The sequence below is a fragment of the Protopterus annectens genome, chromosome 8.part0 (genome assembly GCF_019279795.1).
Source record: "Protopterus annectens isolate FY-2018-M chromosome 8.part0, PAN1.0, whole genome shotgun sequence".
NCBI classification, from domain to species: Eukaryota; Metazoa; Chordata; order Ceratodontiformes; family Protopteridae; genus Protopterus; species Protopterus annectens.
In genome coordinates this window covers 1,849,123,042-1,849,148,992 of record NC_056741.1, presented here as the reverse complement: position 1 = coordinate 1,849,148,992, position 25,951 = coordinate 1,849,123,042, and the positions used below count along the sequence as shown (strand labels likewise).

The 25,951-nt window shown below is 39.5% G+C and overlaps 1 protein-coding gene across 2 annotated transcripts in view; it reads right to left on the bottom strand.

Annotated features, from left to right (window-relative positions):
* The window catches only part of SMPD3 (sphingomyelin phosphodiesterase 3), a 1,377,949-nt gene that overhangs the window by 199,628 nt on the left and 1,152,370 nt on the right, over window positions 1-25,951 (bottom strand). For both annotated transcript variants that reach the window (XM_044081341.1, XM_044081340.1), the window contains one exon: window positions 24,645-24,720. In XM_044081341.1, coding sequence (XP_043937276.1) covers window positions 24,645-24,720 — 76 coding nt within the window. The remainder of the gene's footprint in view (window positions 1-24,644; window positions 24,721-25,951) is intronic.

Below are 25,951 nucleotides of genomic sequence, written 5' to 3'. Positions count from 1 at the left end.
AACTAAGCACAGGATTGCCAGATAAAGGTTATTAGCTCCCATAATGCAAGGGGGTGGGGCCTGTCTCACACTTCTAGTTATTTTTGGCCTTCAGTTTAGCACAGCTAATTGGATTTCAACAGGTCAATGGATATATTTGGTCAACAATATTGCGAATGGGAGAAGAATATAATTATTGGATGAAGCAATTAGTGCAGTGTTGGCAAAGGGATATGATAGAGTTAGGTGATTTGAAATGGGGAGGAGGACTGGAAGTTAACATCTGTTCTAGACAGATATCTTCAGTAATGAATAAGACTCTCAGACAGGGAAGTGTGGATAAGATATGGTATTACAAAATGAGATTAACTTCTGTCTACAGCTGGGATGGCAACAAACAGCTTGTCAAGTTCAAACGTTTTCAAGATTTGGTGTCTGATTATGAGATTCCAAGAGCTCAGTGGTTCTTATATAATATTTCAGTGGCATACTTGAACATAGGACTGACTCCCATTGGGATATTAGGAATACAGAACCTCATTGGGTTAGATGGAAAGAGATCAAGAGTAATTCGGGAGGAGGTATCTATTCAGACCTATGTCAGAGAAAGGCATAACATTCAGTAGCTAGGTTGCAAATCAAATGGGGAAGGAAGAAGGAGTTAGTTTGACAGAAGTCCAGTGGAAGAAGGTTTGGGGTAAAGTGGACCTTTTGAAGAGGCCGACAAGTCTTTGATCAGCAAATGAGGATCTTGCATGTCTGTTACATCACCCCTCATCAATTATTCCAGATAGGGAGATTTGCTATTAAGTATTGGAGATGTGGTGAAAGGCAGGCTGGGATCAAACATATGTTTTGGAGTTACGATAGAGCCCAAATCAGATGAAGGGAGCTTAGGAATATTCTAACATGGATGCAGGACAGATCCACTGATCTACAGAATTTCTGGGGCTAGGTATTCAAACTTCTTCACATTCCTGTGCAAGTCAGACATGCAAGTGGTAATGGTGATGTCAGTGATTATCAAAATGCATGGAAAGCACTGGTAGGCTCATCACTGACGTTAACATAGCCTATCCTGAGGAAAATATTAAGGTATTCCAAACTGAATCCTGAAGTAACTATGTTACCTAGTTGGGGGAAAAAAGTATTCCATGGCTTTTTAATAGAAATACAAGTAGATGTTGATTTTCTATGAAGAAATGGTTTCTTTTTCCCTTCTTTCCTTCTTTTTGGCAGTGTGTTATAGTTGTTTTACATCATGTATGAATGGTTTGTGTTGGAAGGACCCTCTAGAAGCATAGATTGGTAGGATATGGATGGATGTTAGGGCAATATGCTTTCAGAAGTGCATGTTAATAAAATGTTATAATACATCACAGTTGCGTCCAGTTAACAAACACATTTTATGCACAATGTTTGGATGTTGATTATCTAGGCTTTTACTGGGCTTGAGTGTGATTTAATTGATTTGTACAGGATAAAGCTGAATAAAAATAAAAGACTTGTTTTGATCAAGCTGGTGGACAGCTAGTTGTAAAAGTAAAGTTTCAAACGTTGCGCCTGATGTTCTTAAGGGTCATTTGTATATATCCCATGTACTTCTAATACAAGAGATTTCAGGGATCACACAGTGGAAATTCTAGCTTGGTTATACATTTTTTGATTTTGTACTGATTGTTTTTTTCTCTGTGACGTTTTCACTTATTGTTTTACTTTCTTAGTTGGGATATTTTGCAGACACCCTAATGATAATGGACATCAGCTGGGTATAACAGCCCTGTGTTTCTAATGCTTAGTCAAACAGTCTGCTTGTCTGTAGCTACTGGGGTTTGGCTTTGTTGGCCTGAATTCATCCATTAAATGATTTAAATAGAAAACAGTCATGGGCATTCAGAATCCCATACAGCTGAAACACCTGATCTTCTTAAGGGTCATGTGCACATATCCCATGTGCCTCTAATACAACAGGTTTGAGGGATCGTATAGTGGAAATTCTAGCTTGGCTAGAGTTTTCTTTTAGGATTTACTGATTTTTTTTCTGTGTGATCTTTTTACTCATTGTTTTAGTTTGTTAGTTGGGACATTTTGCAGACGGCCTTCTGGTAACGGACATTGGCTGGGTATAACAGCCCTGTGTTTCTAATGCTTAGTCAAAAAGTCTACTTGTGCTCTGCTGATGAGACCATAACAAGTCTGAAATACACATGTACACAGCTAGTGTGGTTTGGTTTTATTGGCCTGAATTTGTCCATTAAATGACTTAGAAAGAAACAGCAGGTCTTTTATTCCATAAAATGGGTAGTATACTGAAATAATCAACCTGTGCAACAAAAGAACAACTTCACTGATGGTATACAGATACATACATAAATAAACTTTATTGATAGACATCTGTTAGCAAGACATACATCATGACTAGCCTGTAGAAGCCTAAATGTATATGAAAGATTTAAACACAGCTAAGGTTGATTTTGAATAACTTTTGTACAGCATAACTGATTGTCAGCATTTTGACTTGTATAACTTTTATATGGCTTAACCATTTGTTAAAGGTCTAACTGTTGCTAAGCATCTCATCCAGCTGCTAAATGGCTATTAATGCTTCCCCTGTACTGCTATGCTTTACTAAACTTTCGGGTTTATATAATTTTAACTTCCTGCACTTACAATTATAGTGGTAAGATTTTTTTCTATACTTTTTTCCATTACTTCTCAAACTTCTGCTCATAGTGGACTACCTCCCACACCGTACTCATGATCCCTGTATCTATCATCTTCACTCATTCAGCTCTTCCCTACTACATATGATTCTATCTACCCCTCCTACTGCCACTCCCTAGTAATATACAAAGTTTCTATACCCTGGTGGCCTCTCTCACCTAACCTTTTTCTCCTTCCCCCTGTTCTAGGTTACTCAACCCACCTATTCACCAGAACTGACCACAAGCCTTGCCAGCATTCTGCAGAAGCAAATAAAAGAAACAAAAAATTACCTACTACAGACTCAGCTGTCCAACACTATGGCAACTTGAGCACTGTATGTTTCAGATCTTGGTCATATTCCTTCTAAATATCTGCTGTTATTTAGGTTACTTGCACACCACTACACTGAACTCCAGCTATACCCCCACCACCTCAGCTTTCCCCCATCACTGACTATCTACTGTACACCATATCAGCCTTCTTTTACTATCCTGGCCACCAGAGTCACAACACTTGTGTAGACTGCCAGCCACATTGCTTGCAACCCCTCATAAAATTTCAGCATTTTTTTCTCTACCTTGTGTACTCTGCATAGCCTTGTACTTACCCACCAATGTAAACAGCCTCACTGATTGTTTTTTTCCCTTCCCATCTGTCACTCACAATCTCATGACATGTGACTTCAACTGTCTCCATTTGCCCTTGCTGCACTCAGGCTCACTCTGGTCCTCTACCTGCCCCCATATTCCACCCACCCCAATACACCTACACTTAAACATCAGTATCTCCTCCCTTACTTAGTTCCAGCCAATCCACACCTTTCTTTTTCAATCCAAGCTCCTCCTATTTCCCATCCAATTCAAACCTACTCTACACCTTTCCCCTACCTTCTAACCCTCTAGCATAACACACACCAACCTCATATAACTCCAGTAACACACTCCATTCCAAACACTCACAATCAAAATATCCACCTATTACCATCCACCAATTACTGTCACACCTAGACAACTCTAATCATTGTCACTCACATAAATACCTTACAATGCAGTCACTCAATACACACCTTCTAATCCTATCACGTCTTTCCATACTCTTCTGTCCACTACTGCATCTAACTGCCCTGAACCCCATCTCCTTCTCACCTCATCAATGCACCACCTCCACCTTACAACCAACATATGTTACAAGCTTACCTACATATCTCCTAACCATTATCTAATAAACTCAGTCTTCTAGTACATGTGGCTTCAAAAATTGCCCCTCTCATAAATAGGATCCTCAAAGCCCCAACAGGCTGCACTAGCAAATAAATCCATTCAGCAACACAACTCCAAAACTCCTACAAAACAAGAGCCTTTATCTTATTTATTTACCTGCACTACTCTGCCTTTATCAGGAGCATACACCCCAACCCAGTCCCTACTGCAACTAATATCCCCACACCTCCATTTGGAACTAATTCACTCAAATCAATTCACATGGTAACTATAAATATTCAAAGTATTTGCAACAGAATCTCCAGTTTTCATACCTGCATCACCCACAGCCAGCAAATGCAAAAATTACCACCATTCTCCTAAAGGTCAATAACTACAAAAATCTTTGTATCATAGCTCTCTACATACCTCCAGAAAAGAATATCCCTCTATTAGAAGAAATTCTAGCCAGATCTCTACTAACATTAAAACAAAACTGTTATCCTAGGCAATGTAATTATCAATTGGATAAACCTGAACTCCAACTGCTATACCTTTAATATTAATCTATGCAGCTTTACCCAGCTCATAAACACCCCTTCCAGATTTAACAAGGAATACACCTCAGGATCCACCCTAGACTGGATTCTCATCTCCCACTCTAATAAAATATCTGAAGCAGGCACGCTTCCAGAAACACTGAGTGACCAGCTCCCTGCCTACATCCACCACTCACCCTCAACCATCCAAAATTAACACCAGTATGAATAGACAAGGAACCTAACTGATGTCAACCATCTAAACTTTACTGATAGGCTTCAAAATATCAGCTGGCACATATTAAAAACTCTTCCACTAAACAGTGCTGTAGATTATTTCAATACTATATTCCTGGACACACTAAATAGCCTTGCATGACTTTGCATGAAATGGATCAAAACCAATTATGCCCCTTGGCTAACCAAGCCCACAAAAATTTGATGTACCTTAGAGATAAAACCTGGAAACATTACCAAACTAACAAAAATCAGGACACCCTGACACACTTTAAACAGCCCCGAAATCAAGTAAGAAAGCTGGTGCATAATGACAAAAAAGTTTACTAAACAAAACTGCAGTCTAACAACAAACAAAGCCCAAAAAATCAGGAATTCCATCTAATTTCTCCTGAACCCTGGCACAAAAAACAATCCTTGCCCTCACCCTGACAAACCTTCTCATGAAATTGTCTCTCTCTTAAACTCATTATTTATAAACTCAATAGCCAACATTATCGCTAGCTTCCCTCATAGCAAGGACAGCTTAAGTGACACTGCATCACCAAAAACCTCCCCTACCTTCCCCATCTCTATAAACACCACCACCACCCCTGACTCTACCACCATTATACTCCCAAGATCACTATCAATCCCATTTCTACCACAATTAAAAGACTACTCGTTAAGCTCAAACCCTGTTCTAATCCTCCTGTCAATTTACTCCCAACATTTCTAAAAATTGCAGCTGAAGCCATTTCTTTCCCTATAAGTATCCTACTCAACAGATCCAACCACAAATTTTATGTGCTCAAATTATGGAAGAAAGCCTTCATTCTCCCTCTTCATAAAGGTGGCAAAAACTATGAGATCGCCAACTTTTGACATATTGCTATCCTGTCCCCTGAATCTAAGATCTTGGGAAAGTGCATTCACCTTCAGCTAATGCCCTATCTAGTTCAGAACTACCTCCTGTCTTCCACACAACATGGGTTTAGACCTGGCCGCAGCACTACAACTTCCCCACCCTTCGCTCCTATCACAACTCTCCAAATTTGGACTCTACCCATCATTCTCCACTGGTTCTCAAGCTATCTGCAAAACAGACAACAGGTTGTCAAATGGCAAAACACTTTTTCTTCATATCTTCACATCTCTACTGGAGTTCTTCAAGGCTCCATACTTGGTCCCCACTTATTCAATATTTTCATTAACAATATCCACACATCCATTACTAATCGGGCCCTTATCCAATATGCAGACAACTCTACCATCTTCTGTGCAGCTGACTCTATTTCTAAACTCCAACTCAAAACCCAAACAGCCCTCTACCACTGAATACTGGATGCTTAAAAACCACCTAGCCCTTAACCCTAATTAATCCAAGATCATGCTTTTCACCCCCAAAAAGTCAAACCAGTTGGGCAAATCCATGTTTAATGTCTACTCCCAATCTAAATCACCAATAGAAATTCTCAACTACACAAAAACATCTGGGAGTAACCATAGAATAACAACTAAAATTGATATTCACCTGCAACAAAACATAAAAAAAATGCACAGAACCTTAGAAGGCTCTATATGCACACAGTTCCTTACCCCCTCTTACAAACAAGCACTTGCCTCTACTTACTCCCTTCCCTAATGTATGGCACCCCTCTACTTACCAACCTCCAAACCTCTCTAAAAGCCAAGCTCAAAATTTGTTATAATAAAATTTCCGGAACTTCCAAACTACCTCAACTATCTGCAACTTACTACTGCTCACAAACTTATCTTTAACCCCTATGATTGTCTGACTCTTAGTTCTATCTTCACTTTCTACCTTTAAAATAGGCCCATTAGATCTGAGAATCAGCAACTTCTTCAGTTTCACAAACCTAACCTGCCCCCTGGCCAACTTTTATTCTCTTATTCCTATGCCAAGTATCGGAATACTCTTCCATTACCTATCAGAACAATCCAAAAACCTACCCACTTCAAAACGTCTCTCTACACTTACCTATCTTCTACTTGGAACTGTTGCTGAACTCCCCCCTGAATATCTATCTCTAATGACATACTCTCTCCCTACTTTCTATGCTGTGTTTTTATCTATAAATCCACTATGCAATACTGTCCAGCCACTGAACTACAAAATGTGCTTTCTACTTTGTATTCCAATATTGTTAGATAATGCTGGACTATCAATGAATATAATTTTCTTTGTACTGAATATGATTTCAACTTTGTTCTACAATTTTGTTAAAAAATGCTATGCGGCCAATGTGCATAATTTTTGATTGTTCTTTTATTGTACTGAGGAGCTTTTCTCCCCAGGCCTCCACTGAAAATGGGTTCAACAATGGCCCAGTGGACGTTCCTGGTTAACAAACTGCAAATAAATAAATAAATGTTAAGCGGTAGTTAGTTCTTAACAAATGCTACAATGTGAAATTACTAAGTCTGACAAAGTTTCACTGCAGGAAATTAGTGCAGCTTGCTTGTGGTTAGATATAACACATTTCAGCCTTGTGGGTTTCTCATTATGCCGAATCATGCTATTTTACAATGTACAACCCAAATTGCAAATATGCATCTCATTTACAGATTCTTGGGGATCCATACAGATATCATGCTGCATAACTCTTCACAAGTGTGTGTACATCCCTGACCATAATGTTTGCTCAGAAAAGCAGACAGGATGTTGGTGAATGACGACTCTCTTACCACTATACCAGTTTTTAGTCAGTCTGTAAAACTATCCATGTGGCTCCTCTCTGAGCCATGAGGAGTCCTCTGATGATTACAGACCATTCTCCATGATTCTGTTTTATGTCCTGTATGCTCCCCCCCCCAAACAAAGCTGGTCATTCGATACACAGATGACACCTATGTTGGTGGAAACTGTATTTGTATACTGCACACCCTCTTTACTGATCACTTTACTTTTATACTGGTTACTTGGTGGTGGAAATCCAGGTACACTCTGCCTAGTTTGCAAAACTCCAAAGTGATCTTTGCACAAGGCACAAATGCTTGATGAATCTGGTTCAAGCTTATTTCTTTGTCAGATTAGGTTCAGAGCTAGGAACTAGGCTTGCTGTCCAGGAGACCAACAAGGAATCTAGCCCAATTTCTAGAAAGCACCATCTGGATAAGTGACATGCTCGGGGTCACACAACGGGCAGATAGATGCTAATGGAATCAGACCCTGTGCTACAGGAATCAGATTGTTGACAGTTGATAGCTTTAATACTCTATGGTTCTCATTTTGCTAACTATGAGCAAGGCTTTTAATGGAATGTATTTATGTGAAGCATCATTCATTTTGTGGATTTTCCATCTATTGAGCAAGTTTTACGCTTAGTGTACAATGTTATCATTTTCCTTTAGGAAGATACTGGTATTTCAGTAAGAAAATAATTCTTCAGATGCTTTTTGCTAAGTATAAAAATATCAAAAGCTTAAGACATTTTTAAATATCAGACATTTTTTACTTGCCTTTTGTATAATAATTTTAAACATACAGTTCTGCCATGTAACTTCAGAGTTATTCATTTATTTGACAAGACAATTAATAAAATATTTTTGAACAAAACATACCATTTGAGCAACATATGTTGCAAAAAACAATGGATACTAGCACATTTAATAGTATAAACATATTAATTTAATTAACTTGTTTCTGTCAAAATACCTGAATATATATATCATATATATATATATATATATATATATATATATATATATATATATATATATATATATATATATATACAAAGGGTGAGCAATGAACTTGCATTAGATTTTGAGACTTCTAAAAAGCAGGAGGACTGTGATCAAACAAATCTATTTAAAACAGTTACATTTTGAGTTAGTTTACAGTCATCAGATGTTTCTTGATTAAATGTATGACCTTACTTTACTGGGTCCTGATTATAACACAGTTGTAATATGGTATATGATAACTGATCCTACATCATTTAATGTTTTTGCCATCTTAACACAGAACAAGTAGAGGATACTGTAAAAAGCTGCTTAGCTAATGCTGTATAAATGCGTAGGTATGACACACAATGTGTATTTCATTAGAAGCTATATGTAAAATTAAAAAAAAAGTAAACTTTAGAGATAAAGGGCATCAGGCAAATATATAAATATGCCTGTGCAGTAAGTGAGACAATTATGAATGAACTGTAGTACAAACATAAACAGCAGGGATAATCTGATTCTAGAATGGCTACTGTGAAGTCCTTCTGGAATCCACAGCAGGAGGAGGCTGAAACATATGATAGCTGCCGAACAGGCTGCTAATGCTTTGTTTTCCCCACCTGTGTGGGAAAAGAGAGAATGGAGGACGGAAAGGAAATCTATCATAAAAAATTACAGCAGTTTGAAAAACTGGTAGCAGGATGCACAGATACCAATATGAAGATGAGTGATGGTGCCTTCACAACAGACAAAATCTGAGTTGAGTACTAGCACTAATGTGGAAAAAGACAAACTAGAAATTAATTATAGCAGGTCTACTGCACCTAATAGAGTTTGTATAAAAAGGGGCACTATAGCTTGTACATGGTCTCACTTTTTATATTCTATAAAAAAAAATACCCAGGGATTAAAAAGCACAGTAGGGCCTCTGCTGGCTGTATTAATTTATGATGAACCTTGAACTGCGTGCAGGAATGTGAAGAATTACAGCATACAACAAAACAATTTCCAAAGAGCTTGCATAAGCAACACATGCATAAAGTGATATCACTATCTGTTATCAACAGAGCACTGGTATTTGGCTTATGTATCGAGCAGCAGACTGTAGTGAAAACAAATGCACATATATTTTAAGTAGGAGGCAAACCTCCAATACTACATGTAGGAGGGCTATGCACCCAGCAATCCCCACACTGTATGTTGTCTGTTGTGAGAATGCTGCAGGATGGACAAAGGTGAGAAGTACAGCTGACCATAACCTCCTGTTTGAGATGCAGCATGCTACTATGCAAATGTCAGTGGTGCGTTACAGTGCTGATCATGTCAAGCATTAATACCCAAGTACTACTTATTAGGTACACTACTCATGCATAATACATTAAAAGTAAAATACAGGATGCACACAGGCAGTGGGGGCTAGGGATACTTATGTATACACTTGATTCAGATGTCACAAAACCAAAACTGGATGTCATATTTTCTCAGTGAAATTAAAGCAGAATATAATCATTGTGTGGCAGCTAAATCAGAGGCTTGAAGTTATGAGCTGTTAGCGAGTTCACTTCTGTTGCACATGGTTTGATTCCTTTAGTCACCATTTGCCTGCTGTGTGATTCTGAGCAAGTCACTCGACCAGACAAGTACTCTATGACAACTGGGGGACTTGGCCTAGGCTTGGTTTGGTTAAAAAATATCACAGAAACAAACTGGAATAACAAAAAAACGGAGAAGTCCTTGCAGTGGGTTGAAGCAATTCATTATTAAGCACTTTTCGTTTGCAGGATCAGCAAACTTCTTCAGATAAGAAACAAGTATCAAGAGACATCCAAATACACAAGTATGAAAGGCAATCACATGATTGTAAGAACCAGTCAACATGTTCCTAGTATAGCCTAGGAACACAAAGTTAAAGGTATATTAACCTATTAACTCCACATTTTCAAGCATTCTTGTTCCCCGTGCTCACCAGTCATTATCCAACTCCCCATGTTCAAATCATCAATGTTCCTGATTCAAATGCCCTTTGTTTTTGAAATTTTATTTTAATTTACAAAATTATATATCAGATTTCAGATGGAGGTTCCTTACTGGACTAGAAAGATGGGCTTTCCTGAAGTTCAAAGGGAAAGGTGAAGTTTCTTCAATAAGCACTACTACTTGAAGAACTGGTTGAGGCCGTTTAGATGTAAGTCTATGTCTTGTATGGTCTCCTCATCCTTTCTGGAATAGAGATTATCAGTGGTTAGAAGTGACAGGATGCCACTGTCTTTGAGCAAAGTAAAGACACTGAGTTCTTCTATTCCTTACTCCCTTCCTTGGCCTTTCCTTTGTGGATTCCTTATGGTTCTTGGTGTCTATCTTGCCTCAGCCTTCATTTTCACTTTCAGGATCCTGTTGAGCAAGAAACCTCTCTGTGGCTATGCCCCTTGGATCCAGTATTTAAAGATGATATTTTGGAAGCCCCAAAGGAACCTCACATTGCCAGTGTTTCCCAAAGAAGCAGATGTGCACTATAGGCCTCTGGCCAGATGCAATGAAATATTGTCTAAATAAACTTAGTCTGACTCTAGTGATCATAGGTTCATAGGTTCATATGTAGATACTGGGCTATCTGCCTGAAGGCATATATTAGCCCAGCCACATTGTGCAGTATTCGTCACCCCTTTGGTTAGTTCCCTAGGCCCTTGATCTAGCAGCTAGTACCCTTGGCCCCTATCTAGTAAAGCTGTTGGTATGATCCCTGGTGTGAACTTTCTGTTACCCATCCACTCATCAAGGTTCCTTTTGAAGAGTGATAGTGAGGGCCTCCGTCTTATGTAGATCGGGACCTTGTTCCATAGCAAAGGAAGTCTTTGTGAAGGGAATCTATCCCTCCAGCATGTTCTATTCATTGTTGTGCTGAGGTTTATATCCCTAGAGCGTGTAGCTGGAGTGGATTTGGTTTTGCTAAGATGGAGCATGTTCAACAGTTCTGGGTTGGACATGGCTCTGTATGTTAGACAGAGATCGCCTCTGAGAAGGTGGTATGCAACAGAGAAAAGCCTTAGTTTTTTCAATCGTGCTGCATAGGGCAACTGTTTGAGACCAGTAATCCTCTTAGTGAGGTACCTCTGTGGTCTCTCCAGCTGCTGGCGATGCCTAGCCAGGTACATATCAATTGGTGCATTGTACTCAATAATGGGTCTGATGAGGGAAGAGTAGAGGGGCACCATTACATCCTTAGATCTTGATGCGAAACCTTTTGTGATCAGATGGATCACATAGAAGGATTTTCTAACCACCTTGGCAACATGGTTATCAAAGGAAAGCTGACTATCTACTTGGGTCCCTAGATCCCTTATCACTATTTCAGATTTCAGGGGGTTACCTCCTATGTGGTAGTTCGCAGGTATTCTGTTTTTTCCAAAGGGGATTACTACGCATTTTTTAGCATTTAGCTTGAGACCATGGCTTTGACACCATGCATCAGTCTCATTAAGGCCCTTCTGGAGGATATCCATGTCAGCCGGAGACTCTATTATAGCACCCAGTTTGCAGTCGTCCACAAACTTGGTCAGCCACAGCCCTTCAGTGTTTGCCTGTACTTCAGAGAAGTATATGCCAAACAGGAGGGGCCCCAGGACAGAGCCCTGAGGCACACTGCTCATTACTGGCCTGGATTCGGACATAGATCCCGCTACTCTTACTTTGTGGGATCTGTCTGAGAGCCATTTTGCGATCCATCTTGTGACATAAGGGTTTATGCCCAGGTTGGTGAGTTTATCAATAATATCCGAATGGGGAATGATGTCAAATGCTTTAGCAAGATCAAGGTAAGTAGTGTGTACCTCCTTTCCCTTATCTATAGCCTGAGTAACTGTCTCAAAGAAGTCCACCGGGTTCAGGAGGCATGATCTGCCCTTGACGAAGCCGAACTGTGTGGGGTCAAGTGTTTGGAGGTTCCCAATCTTTCCATTTATGAGTTCCATAATGATTCGCTCCATTGCCGTACAGATCAGACTGGTCAGGCTTATTGGTCAGTAGTTCCCAGGGTCAGTTGTGGGCCCACCCTTGTGCAGCGGAACCACCGTTGCTGTGCGCCATTCTATGGGCACATATCCTGTTGAGAGGCTGAGACTGAACAGATTATTCAGATGCAGGGTTAATTCATTTTGGAGCTCGTGTATGACACAGCCCAGGACACCATCTGGTCCCATGGAGGCAGTATTTTTAGCTTTAGATAGAGCCTTATTAACCAACGTATTAGTAATAATTGGAGTTACACAATCCCCTGGAATAGTAATAGGCCATGTAGGTGGTGGGGGGGGGGGGGATTTGCACTGAACCTGTGGCCAAGATGCTGGCAATGTCAGTGAGGTCAGTGTATTTTGTTCCATTTTGTACTAGCTCAGAGCAGACCTGTGCATTGCCATTTAGGTTTTTGACGTAGCCATAGAAGGCCTTATGGTTATCCTTGGCATCCTTGGCAACTTTCTTTTCGAAAGTGAATTTAGTTGACTTGATGAGGGCCCTCAATTTCTTACTAAAGCTGATCAGGGAAGATTTTTCTACTTGAGATTTGGCCTTTTTTTGTATAAGTCTCTTCCTTTTATCGTATAGTTTGCTTATGGCCAGGGTCCACCAGACTGGTTTCTTCTTGCTTGAAGAAGGAGTCTAGGTTTTATTTGGGATAGCACAATTCATGCAATCCTGAAGATGTATATAAAGTGCCTTGGTGTAGGATTCTGCATCCTGGATATCATTATCCTTCTGCAAGGGAATAGTGAAGCTTTCCACTTATGACGTAAGTAGCTTGAAGTTTGCTTTGGAAAGGTTTTTTACAATGGTTTCTTTGACTGGGGGAGGTGGAGAGGTGAGGATGTCAGTTTGTGGTCTGATCTGACCAGAGAGGGAGTGATAACGGGTGTGGTACAATGGGCACCCATATTTGTGATGATTAAATCCAATATGTTGTCCCCTCTAATGGGAGAACATACCAGTTGTACAGGGGCATTTAAATTTATAAATTCTATGAACCACTGGGCATAGGAGTTAGAACTTTGGTAGTTCGCCCAGTCTATACCAGGGTAGTTGAAATCACCCAAATTTATGGTGTTGGGTAGGACCTTCATATTTTCCAATGCCTCAAGGAATGCTGAGTGAGCATCTTGGGACATGGTGGGTGATCTATAACAGGCTATGACTTGAAATGTGGTTTTGCCTGCTGATAGTTGTGCATGGATGATCTCTGGGGCATCATGCTGCACCACTAACCTGGAGATGTGGGTATCCTTGATGAATATGGATACACCTCCGCCCTTTGTGCTGTGACTGAGGCTGGAAGGTTTTATATGAATTGTAACCTGGTAGTGCTGGGGTGCTCTCTGGAGCCTTGAACCAGGTTTCCGTCACTGCACAAACATCGATTTTCTCCATACTGAGGAGTGCCTCGAGTGCGTGCATTTTGAGGTTGAGACTTATGACATTCAGTAAAATTACCCTTAGCTTTTGGTTACCTGTGCTGGTTACAGTGGTTGGTTTGTCCTTTGAGCCTTGCCTAAAAAAGGCACTATGGGGACGGCAAGAGCCTTGGCCAGTATTCGAAAGCCTAGGGATGACAGTTGCAAAGCATCTCTGGAGAAACAGCGAGGCTTGTCTATCATGTCATCCCAGGCAGACAGACACTGGATCCCCTTAGAATGACTGTGGTCAATGTGGGCCTCTTGTGGTTCCAGGTACCTCAATCCCCCCCCACCACCACTAGACAAGGAGCCAAGAGCAGGACTGAGGCTAAGTAGTTCAGATCTCTGCCTTAAAGCTTCAGGGTTTTAAGTTTATTCCTGCTCTTCAGCCCCTGTCTGTGGAATTTACATGCATTCCCTGTGTCTACATGGAGATACTTCCTCTGCCCAAAGCAAACATTCTGGTTGATAAGCTACTCTAAATTATACACACACACACACACACACACACACACATATATATATATATATATATATATATATATATATATATATATATATATATTGCAGTTACACTTGTCCTTATGGGGCTAGGCTGTGGCCGAAAAGAGTCTAAGATGATCAATTCACTTACCTAACTAATGAATAAATAAAAAAGTAGTCTAGAGCTTTAGACAGATGATGCAAGAGGGTATATTTCTATGCATGTTGTGACTAAGAGATGTCATAACTCCACTCTATGGTCCTTCCCGGTGGACTTGGCAATAGGAAAGTTGTAAGATGCCCTCAGATTCTGGGATTGAGGAATGTCTGCAGCTGTTCAGGTGAGCTCCCTTGTAACACCATGTAGTTTGGAATCTGAGGATTGTGTGACTTGAAAAGCAAGACTGGGTGTGCCTGAACAGAATAACATGGCTTGGATCATGTTTCTTTGAGTATTAGGAAAGTTCTATCAGTCCAGAAACTCTCTGATTTTGCTTAAGGATGTCCTCAAAAGCAAGCTGGATCCCTCTCTGATAAAGGAGCTATTGCCTCATCTTTTGACTGTCTGTTCTTCCAGAAAAAAAAACAGGAGGCTGTATTTTTTCCCTTAGAGAAAGGCCAAGTGTTGTCTTGCATCCCTCTGTCATAGGCCACCTGACACATCATTGGCAATGATATCTCTGTCAGCCTCTGTGTTGAAATCCAGACATCCATGCAGGCTTATTCTGGAGAAAGACAGGTCTCCTATCTGGGTGAATAGGGAGAGTCATCCTTTTAGATTCAGTATGGAGACTGGCCACTGTCTGACCCATCTAGTCTTAGTATTCTTTATCACAATTTGGAGTCTGATCTGTTGGAACTCTTAGGACAGACTCAACCCATGTCACTTAAGCATTAAAAGCAGTTTTACCCTTAGGAGAATAAGAGAGTGGTTAGCCCTTGTGATGTGTTTTAGTGTGTCTGTGTGGTGTGTTGGGAAGGTCCTTCACAGAGCTTGCTTTGTTTACTCTTTTCAGTACCATCCTCATTGGAGAGGTGACCTTTGAGGATCCTTTAATCTACAGCAGGACTGTCCAGCTTCTATTGCAAAGGGGCACACACATGGTTGGCAAGACTCAGGGTGGCACTTTAATATTATCTGAGGTGCATCAGCCATTTATGCCTACCTCAAAAGCAATCAACTGTAGTCAAGTACCAAGGAAGAACATAGGTTTGAATAAATTCTATGAGCTTTGTACAAAGGGCTCTATTAGCAAGTCACATGAAGCACTGAGATTCATGGGTTCATAGGAAAGTACTACCCTATTTGCCCTCGCAGGCCATTTTATGCCTAACCAATTTCTCTTTTAAAGGTGAGAATCAAAACCTGTACCTTGTGTCTGTGAGGTAAACACCTTAACCATTAAGCCAACTTCCCTCCCTCACTCTCCTTTTATAACTTTATGTTATAGTAGGATTTCAGTGAGAAATCTTTCAGTACGGTATTATTGTTATAACTGTGGAAGTCCAGCTGAAAACATTGTGCATCTTGAAAAAATGTTTCAGTCCTATTTAAAATGCAGAGAAAGGAGTTACCTCAAAGTCAATACTAGGCATGCATATGGGAACCTGTGCAAAGTTGCATCAGATATTTCCAACCTACAATCACATACTCGCATCTCTAGTACATCATATTTATCGGTGGGGAGCTCTGTCTTTTTTTTTTTTTTTTGCAGTAGTAGCGTGGAGCTTCATGTTGCTGCCACCACCGAAGCACAACACTGGGGATTTGTTGCAGGAATATTCCACTGAACTGACATGAAATGCAAACCTGTTGCTGAGGGAAGTAATAGATCAACAGGACAACAAAGTGTAGAAGTGTGGCCCAAATGCAGACAAATTATTTATTTTTATTATTAAATGCAACCTTTAATTGTTTGCCATTTTTGGACTGCTATTGGGAGATATCAGTTTTTGGTCCTACAAGTGCTAAGAGAAGCCTTATTTTCTTTGTTACTCTGTGATTTCTTTGAGACCATGTTTAAACAGCTTTCTGAAGTTTAAGAGTACAGCTATTTTTAAGAAAGTTTAGACCAGACCTAACCCACAGACTTCTGATCCATGTAGGATCTACTTGCCTCCACTAAGATGCACTGTTGAAGTTATGACATATTGTGTGGGGACTCATAGCTCTCATATGCCAAAATGAGTGACAAGGACAAGACCCAGAATCTCGACAATTGTATTATACTTATCAGCAAACAAAGGATCATAGGAGGTTACTTGGTTACTGGACCTAGGGCCCTTACAAGCCTAGCCAAGTTAACTGTTGTTCCCAAGAGTGTCTTTTACAGAAAGACACTAAATCAACACTTATTAACCATACCATAAGAGGGACACAGGTGGAACCCCAGGGTGAATTTTACAGCTTCCCATCCAATCATCCAAATTACACTTAAATAGGGTCAAGGAGGTGCTCTGCTTAACATGGATTGGAAGTCTGTTCCAGAGATGAGGTAACCTCTGTGAGATAAATCTGTCCTTCCAGTAAGTTCTATTGATGTCATATACCAGGTTAAGGTCCCTTGAGCATATTACACGTGTAACATTTGACTTTCGAATGTGTAACATTTCCATTAAGGCAGGGTCAAATATTACCTTATATGCACAGCACAGGTCACCTCTGAGCAGTTTGTATGCCACAATGTAAAGAGACAGTGATTTCAGTCTGTCTGCATATGACATGTGTTGAAGACCTTGATTTTTCTTTGTAAGAAACCCTTTTGCTCTCTTCAGTTGCTGCAAGTGCTTAGAGAGGTGCATAGCAAAAGAAGCATTATACTATATTATTGGCCTGATGAGGGAAGAGTATAGGTGGGATTTAACCTTCTTTTTTCAAGAGGCAATGCCCTTACTTAAGAGGTGAGGAACATAGAATGCTCTTCTTACTACTGTGGAGACATGGTGATCAAAGATAAGGTTGCTATCAACCTGCATGCCCTCTTATCACTGATTGCATGCTTAAGGTATTGCTACTTATAGAGTAGTTTGCAGGAACATCACCCTTGCCAAAGGGGATGATAATGCATTATTTTTCACTGAGTGTAAGTCCATGACTTTGGCACCAGTCATTAGCCTGTGCAATTCCTGCTTGCAAGATACAGACATTATTAGGGGACTGAATGACCACTCCTAGTTTGCAGTCATTGGCAAACTTTGTCAGCCACAGACCTTCAGTTATTGCCTGCACTTCAGAGAAGCATATTCTGAATAGGAGGGTCCCCCAGAACAGACCCCTGTGATACAACACTAGTTACTTTTCTGCTGGAGGAGGTAGAGTCTCCTATTTTGACTGCATGATTTCTATTGGTGAGCCAGTTTGCAACCCAACTGACAATAAATGGGTTGATACCCAGCTGGGTGAGTGTATCAATAATGCCTGAGTGGGGGATGGTGTCAAAGGCCTCGGCTAGTACAGGTAGGCAGTATGCACAGTTTTACATTTGCCAAAGGCTTTGGTGACTGTCTTGAAGAAATCAACCATGTTTAACAGGCATGATTTCCCTTTGATGAAGCCAGACTGGGTAAGGTCGAGTATTTGTAGATTATCTCTGTTTGCTGATGAGGTCCATGGTGATAGTTTCTATGGCCTTGCACATAATGCTGGTTAGGCTTATGAGTCTATAGTTCCCAGGTTCCATAGATGCATCTCCTTTATACAAAGGGATAATGATTGTTGTTCTCCATTCAGCAGGGATGAAACCTGTGCTAAGGCTGTGGTTGAACAAAGTACCCAGTGGTGCTGCTAATTCCTGTTTTAATCCATTGAGAACGCAGCCTGGGATGTTGTCTGATCCCTCAGAGGCTGTGTTTTTGGCTATGGAGAGGGAGTTTAAGACTTGATCCTTGGAAGAGGGGGACAGGTGGTAGGAATACTTTGTGTTACTTGTGGCGGGAACAGGGGAGTTAAGTTTGCACTGAACCTGTCATCCAGCAGGTTGGCTAAATGCACCAGTTCTGTATATGTAGTACCATTAACCACAAGTTCTGCACAAATCTGTTTTTTTTTTTTGAGGTTTTGGATATAGCTATAGAATGCCTTATGGTTTTCCTTAGTTAGGGATGCTAATTTGGATTTATAAGTAGCTTTAGAGGACTTTACAAGATGCCTTATTTGCCTAGTTAACTTGAGAAGGGAGTGCTTTCAGGGTCGAGACCATAACTTCCTACTCTTAGATAATGGTTTCTTCCTCTTATTGTATAGCCTGTTAATGGCTGATGTCCACCAGGCAGGTTCGTTCTTCCTTGAGGATCTTGCTTTGGTCCTATCAGGTAAGGCAGAGTTACAACGCAAAAGACCAAAATGCTGCACGCAGTAAAATTAATGATCCCAAAAAACAAAATAATGAGAAATTAGGTAAATCAGAGCCACAGCTAAGATACCTGTAAAGCACGAAAACACTTAACAGAGTCATACCTATTCGGCTTCATCAGGCTAAAATGTGTATAAAATCAAGTGTGCTTCAATAAATAGGATAAACTAAATAGGATAAACTTCAATAAATCACTTATAGAGGTACATCAGAGTTAATACAATTATACAGATGCTTGTATAAAACATTAGTGTATATGCCAGCACAGGTGACCTCTCCATCATTAGGGGGCGTATGAAGCTGTTTAGGCCATCATGTCAACATAAGTAAATGTATGCTAATATCAAGTGTTTTGCAGTACATGGAATACAAGCATCTTGTGTTCAGTCCTTTCATCATAAAGTGTACAGCTACTGACATGTTTGTTTCTGTGTCCAGCACCATGTTCATACTGTCAACCAGACAGACTCACTGCCAAAAAATTACCACTGATGTCTGAAACTATTCAGCAGTTTCTTTTTTGTACTACCCATTGGTACAGGTAAACTTCAGGAGTAGCATGGGTCTTCTAAAATGGGGAGAATAGAGGGTGCTATATGTAGGAGTAGTTTCAACTTGAAAGTAACAGAAATGGCCTTCTTGCCAAAATGATAACTTTATGAAGGTCCTGAAAAGAAACAAATATATTCATGGTTTATTTCCACCATCAGCTGTACAAATCTTTTAGCATTCTTTGTTCACTAGTACAGGTATTGCTGTCTTAACCTGAGAAGTCAATTCCTTTCTGAGTACAAACATTAGTTTCCACAAAGCTGTGTAGAATTTTTATTTTATTTAGATTTTTTTCAGAGGGGTAGAAAATGATCCAGAAGGACAAATTTCAGGCTTAGCTCAGGAGTAAAAACACAACAGTTTTACATATATATAAATCAGATCAAAAATGCTTATATATAATATTATATATATATATATATATATATATATATATATATATATATATATATAGATAGATATAGATATATAAATATAGATATAGATATAGCTATAGATATGTGTGTGTGTGTGTGTGTGTGTGTGTGTGTGTGTGTGTGTGTGATGTGTGTATACATATGTATGTGTGTGTCTATACATATATATATATATATATATATATATATATATATATATATATATATATAGATATATATAGATTACATGTAGATATGTATATCAGTGTGGATACATACCCACATATATAGTAATATAATGTATGTAAAAACAACAGAAATGCAGTGTGGCTCTCTTTGTCAAATGCATATATGTGCATCTCTGTAGAGGGGAAGATGGATAGCATGATCATTAGGTAAAGCAGATGCAACAGGAGAAGAGTGGTACAGCATCCTCATACGCAGGAAATATCACCACAGGAACATAGGAGCAGCACTACTGAATCCTTGTATGCAGGAAGCACAGCTGCTAGAACATGGGGACAGTACTACAGAATGCTCATACCCAGGAAGCACCCCTGCTGGAATAGGTGGACCATACTGCAGAAACCCTTTACCAGGAAGCACAGCTGCTGGAGTAGAATATAAAATCCTTGTACCCAGGTAATATCAATGCTGGAACTGTATTATAGAATCCTCATACACAGGAAATACCACCACTAGTACAGGGAACAGCACTACAGAATCCTTGTACACTGCGTTGGCAGTTCCATTTGAATGCTACCACCCACCCCGGTTTAAATGAGGTATGACTTCAACCTGAGGACACTGGAGATAGATAAGCCCTCATTTAAACCAGGGTGGGTGGTAGCATTCAAATGGAACTGCCAACGCAGTTCTCTTTCCTCCAAAGTGTCGCCCCAGGGACCTCCCCTAATATCTTGCAACACTTGCTCCAATATATAAAAGTGGAAGTAGTGATCAGAAAATTCCATAATGCGTTTGGCCAAAACATTGCTTTGGTCCAATTTTCTGATGTCAATTTTATGCTCATATATGCATTCCTTAATTTTTCTTATAGTTTTGCCCACATAATAACACTGGCATATTTGACACATATTTGGTATGGGGGGTTAAGAAAGAAAGTTCTTAATTGTTGTTAATCATATGATTAAGTGGAGGGGTATAAAAGGATGGTGTTGTTTTTTATTCATTGGATTCTGATGAAGTAAGTGGTTTATGAAAGCGCTCAATACTGTTGTTTGGATTAAAATTTTGAGTTCTATATCTGCCTTTGCCTTTTCTTTTGGATTGCCTTGTTGCTAGTGCGTTTGATAACAGTACTATAGTATCCTTGCAATCAGGAAGCACTGCAGCTGAAACAGAGGAGCAGTACTACAGAATTCTCATAAACCGCCAAATGGTGATTTAATGACAAATGCTAAGATCACAATAATTCCTATATTTTTCTCAAAATGCCTGCTATGTTTTTTTTCCATCAGCAAGGAAGGTAAAAAAAAGTTAAATTCTTTTAAGGGGTCTTTCCCAGTGAACTGTAGGGATGCTGCACCTTTACAAACTTCTCATTAAACCCCCTCACAGTGAAGAGTAAATCCCATTTCTTGATCCAAAGTTTCATATTTTTTGATAAATGTTCTTGCAATGAGAGAATTACAGGGCTTGTATTTGTATCATTTTTTCAATGAGATGTGTACTTTTGTATTTCCAAACACACCAGTGTAGATGAAAAATGACTCTTCCCTTCTACAGATTTATTTCTCTAACTCTGCAAGTATTCCTTCTCTTCTGACACAATGGAATATTTGCAGGTTGAGTAAGTAAAACTGATATTACTCAACCATTTGCTAGTAAGGGATTTACTAATATCCTCTGGGATTTGAATCTAACCCTTGTTTGGTTTTAGTTTTTCATTTTTTTTTCTGTCGAGTATGGAAAATATTAGTGTCTGCTTCATGCAAGAAAGGTACGTGACATCTCAGATGTCAAAAGATAGACACTTAGAGTAGTTAAAAGTTGCAAGAGTTTAGCATATGTTCTTATTCTGTTTAACTAAGACATAGTCTGGTGTGGCTGACTCCACATACAGACCCTTTGTTTTGTGTGCCAGCAGTGTTTGACACGATATGCACACCCTTTGCACCATGTGCAGTAGTGTCAGGGTCCAGATATAAACCTTTAGCACTATGGGCTAGCAGTGCCTTATTCTGTATCTAGACCCTTTGCAACATGTGCTAGCATTGCCTAATTCCACATACAGACCCTTTGCACCATATGCCAGCAGTGTCAGGATCCCCATATAAACCTTTGCACTATATGCCAGCAGTGCCCAACTCAACATTTAAACCGTTTGCACCATATGCCAGCAGTGCCTGACACTGCATGTAAACCCTTTTCTATATATGCCAGCAGTATCAGGATCCCCATATAAACCTTTGTACCATATGCCAGCTGTGCCCAACTCCACATTTAAACCCATTGCACCATATGCCAGCAGTGCTTAAGTCTACATGTAGACCCTTTGCACCATGTATTAGCAATGCCTGACTCTACATGATGTACACCTTTTACACCATGTGCTAGAAGTGTCAGGATCCACATAGAAACCCTTTTTACCATGTGCTAATTCTCCATGTAGACTATTTGCAAAATGTGTCAGGAGTGCATGACTCTACATGCACACCCACTGTACCATGTGCCAGAAGTGTCTGACTCTACATGCATATCCTTTGTACCATGTGCCAGGAGTGACTGATTCTACATGCAAATCCTTTGCACCACATGCCAGGAGTGCCTGATTCTACATGCACATTTTTTGCACCATGTGCCAGCAGTGCCTGACTCTACATGCATACCCTTTGCAACATGTCACAGGAGTGCCTGAATCTACATGCACACCCTTTGCAACATGTGCCAGGAATCCCTTACTGTACATGCACACCCTTTGCAACATGTGCCAGAAGTGCCTGAATCTACATGCACACCCTTTGCAACATGTGCCAGGAATGCCTGACTCCACATGCACACCCTTTGCAACATGTGCTAGCAGTGTCATGCTCCACATAAACCTTCTGCACCATGTGCCAATAGTACCTACATCCAAATGCAGACCATTTGCACCATGTGCCATCAGTCTCAGGCTACAAATGTAAACTCTTTGCTCCATGTACCAGAAGTGCCTGATTCTGCATCTGCACACCATTTACACCATGCAGCACAGTACCTGATTTTACATGCACCCTTTGTACCATGTGCCACCAGTACCTGATTTTGCACATGCAGACTGTTTGCTCTATGTGCCAGCACTGCCTTACTTCACATGCAGACCCCTTGCATTATGTACCAGCTCTGCTTGATTCTGCATGTGAAATCACCTTATACCATGTACAACAGTGCCTGGCTCCATGTGCACACCCTTTATATCAAAGGTCAACTGTGCCTGATTCTGCACATGCACACCCTTTACACCATGCAGAAGCAGAGCCTGATGTCATGTGCATGCCCTTTATATCAAGTGTCAACTGTGCCTGATTCTGCACATGTACATCCTTTGCACCATGTACCAACAGGGCCTGACTCCACGTACAAACCCTTTACACCGTGGCCTAACGTTGCCTGATTCTACATATAGACCCTTTGTACTATGTGCCAACAGTGCCTGATTCTACATATAGACCCTTTGTACTATTTACCAGCAGTGCCTGTTTCTACATATAGGCCCTTTGCACTATGTATCTGCAGTGCCTAATTCTACATATAGACCCTTTGCACTATGTAAAAGCTGTGCCTAATTCTTCATACAGACCCTTTGCAGTATGTACCGGCAGTGCCTGATTCTAGATATAGACCCTTTGCACTATGTACCAGCAGTGAGTGATTCTACATATAGACCCTTTACACCATACCAGCAGCACTGCTTCCTCACCTCGAAAAAGCAATGAATAATAGTTTGTATTTATTTAAATAAATGAAAAACCTTAATTTCAGAAAACCAGACTGCAATGCATGACCTCAATAATCACGCACATGCATACACACACACACATATATATATATATATATATATATATATATATATATATATATATATATGTGTGTGTGTGTGTGTGTGTGTGTATTTTATAGTGCTAAGAAAACTCCCTGTGTAATAAATAAATGTATACAATTATACAATTCTGGGCATCCTGAATGGGAATTTACTTGTGAACGTCTCACAGCTCTGTAAATTATTTTATCTTCAACAGTGGAGTTCACATGGCATCTGATAATTTAAAGCATGTTCAAAAAATTAGCTCCTAACTGCCTGTATAATTCTTTGTGTAATATATTGTTGCTGTTATTTTCTTTGATTAAATCAACCTGAGAGCCCCAATATTGCCGCTATGATGTTAGCAAATTGCAGGATTACAAAATGACAGAATTTCAGGAAAGACATTTTAGCATCATTTGTGCCAGCATTTAAAATATCAGAAGAGAATTTCAGTGTACAGCATTGCAGAGGACTTAAAAAAAGCCATTTCAGCATGCGCAGAAAATGGTAACTACGCTGAAAAAAATCAAAACAGACAGACATCTGCTATAATCTGTTTAAAGCTATATTAGTATTCACATGATAATCTAAAATTCTCTAGCCGAACATAAATGACGTAACAGGAATCACTCAACCAATATGTAAAAGAAAGACATTTTTTGTACTAAACATTATCAGCCTGTGAATTTTTTCTCATGACTGACCTTTTTTTAAAATTTGCTCTATGTAGACTAAGTACAGTGCTTTGTGGCCTTTCATTTTTCTTCAGTGCAAAAGGAAAGTATGTCATTGAGTTACTGACCAGCTTCACTTTGATTTACAACCTTGATTCAGCATATCATTTGCAAAGCTGACACATCAAGGGCATATAGCTAAATAGACAAATTGCACATAAATCTAGTCAGCATTGTGTGGACAGCACCCTGCCCATAACAAGTTATTTACATCCATGGGTTGAAAATGTAAATATTATTACGGCAGCTTTTCCTGGGACAGAAGCTTCATTAGTATTTAAAAATCTTCATGTTGTTCAAAAAGATAAAGAGTCATTTTATTGCTTACCTGCCAGAGCATGCAAATGCGTGCAGGACACATAGCCAACAATTCTTTGGTCCTGAGGTGTGGTCCCCACTTGTACCTGTAGAGGAAGGGAAATAATTTGATAAACACACATATCTAATGTGAAGACAGAGAAAGGTCAGAAAAGTAATCATTTTAAAGACTGTCATGCGTGAGTATGACATTTATTCTCAGTCCTTCATCAAACGGAAGTGAAGTTAGTGATAAATACTGAAATAAATGATGTCATAAAAATCAGAATTCACCTCCTCCTCTCAAGAAACGTGGTATCAGTTTTGTAGGGACACCAAGCTACTACTAATAAAAGCCGATTATGTACACTGTAGTGTGTTTGCAATAGTAGTCGTCTTTAACTTTGTGTTACTTTTAGAATCCACTGTCACATTTATACTGTTAAAAAATCCTTGCACATAATTATTGCTCTATTTTCTCTTATTACTGACATTGTGAATGCACAGATCTCAGAAAAATAAAACATTAAGAATAATCAACGAATAAATAAATGTCTTTCCATTCATTCATTAGAAACAGTCACGGTATTTATCAGTAGTATATATATCTCAGGTTTAATACTGTTGTGCATACTTCAGCCCAAATAAACATTACTTAGTTGAGGTAAAACTGGCATTACTATAAATAAATGATCTTTTACTATCCTTCGATACTTACTGCCTATTATGACGCACACCCACTGAATTTTTCAGCTGTGATTATTGTAGTCTGGAGAGAAGCATCCTTTATTAGTAGAATTCTAAGCTTTCTCCATCTATTGTTTCTTTTCATTCTCCTAGCATTTTGGAACCATCATGAGAAAAATAAATAAAATCTGATTTAAAAATTTATAGAAAATAAAAAATATAAGCTAAGGATGAAATTGGGCAGTTGCTAGGTCAATATGACTGACTGGCTCAACAGTCTAACAATGTGCAAAGTGGTGTCTAATCTTAGAGCAAAAAAGGATAACGTGAATACTTTGATGTAAAAAAAATCATATAACTTGTGACCATTAAAATGGATAGGTTGATATATTTTTCTGCCAAAGCAGCAGATATAATGTGGCACTTTCAGACTTTTTACACCAATACCCTTTTTCCTAGGTATGATGATTGAAACAGAGCTCATTTGATGTCTGTAGCTTTGATATTGCTGATAAGGGATGTTTCATTCTTTTCATCATTAGAGTGTCCAATTTAGGGTCCCACACAGTGGCATGCATGTGAAGAAATACAAAGATTTTTAGATGTTTAAGAATGAGTTACCTTTTTCCTCTTTGTTTTAGAGATTTGAGC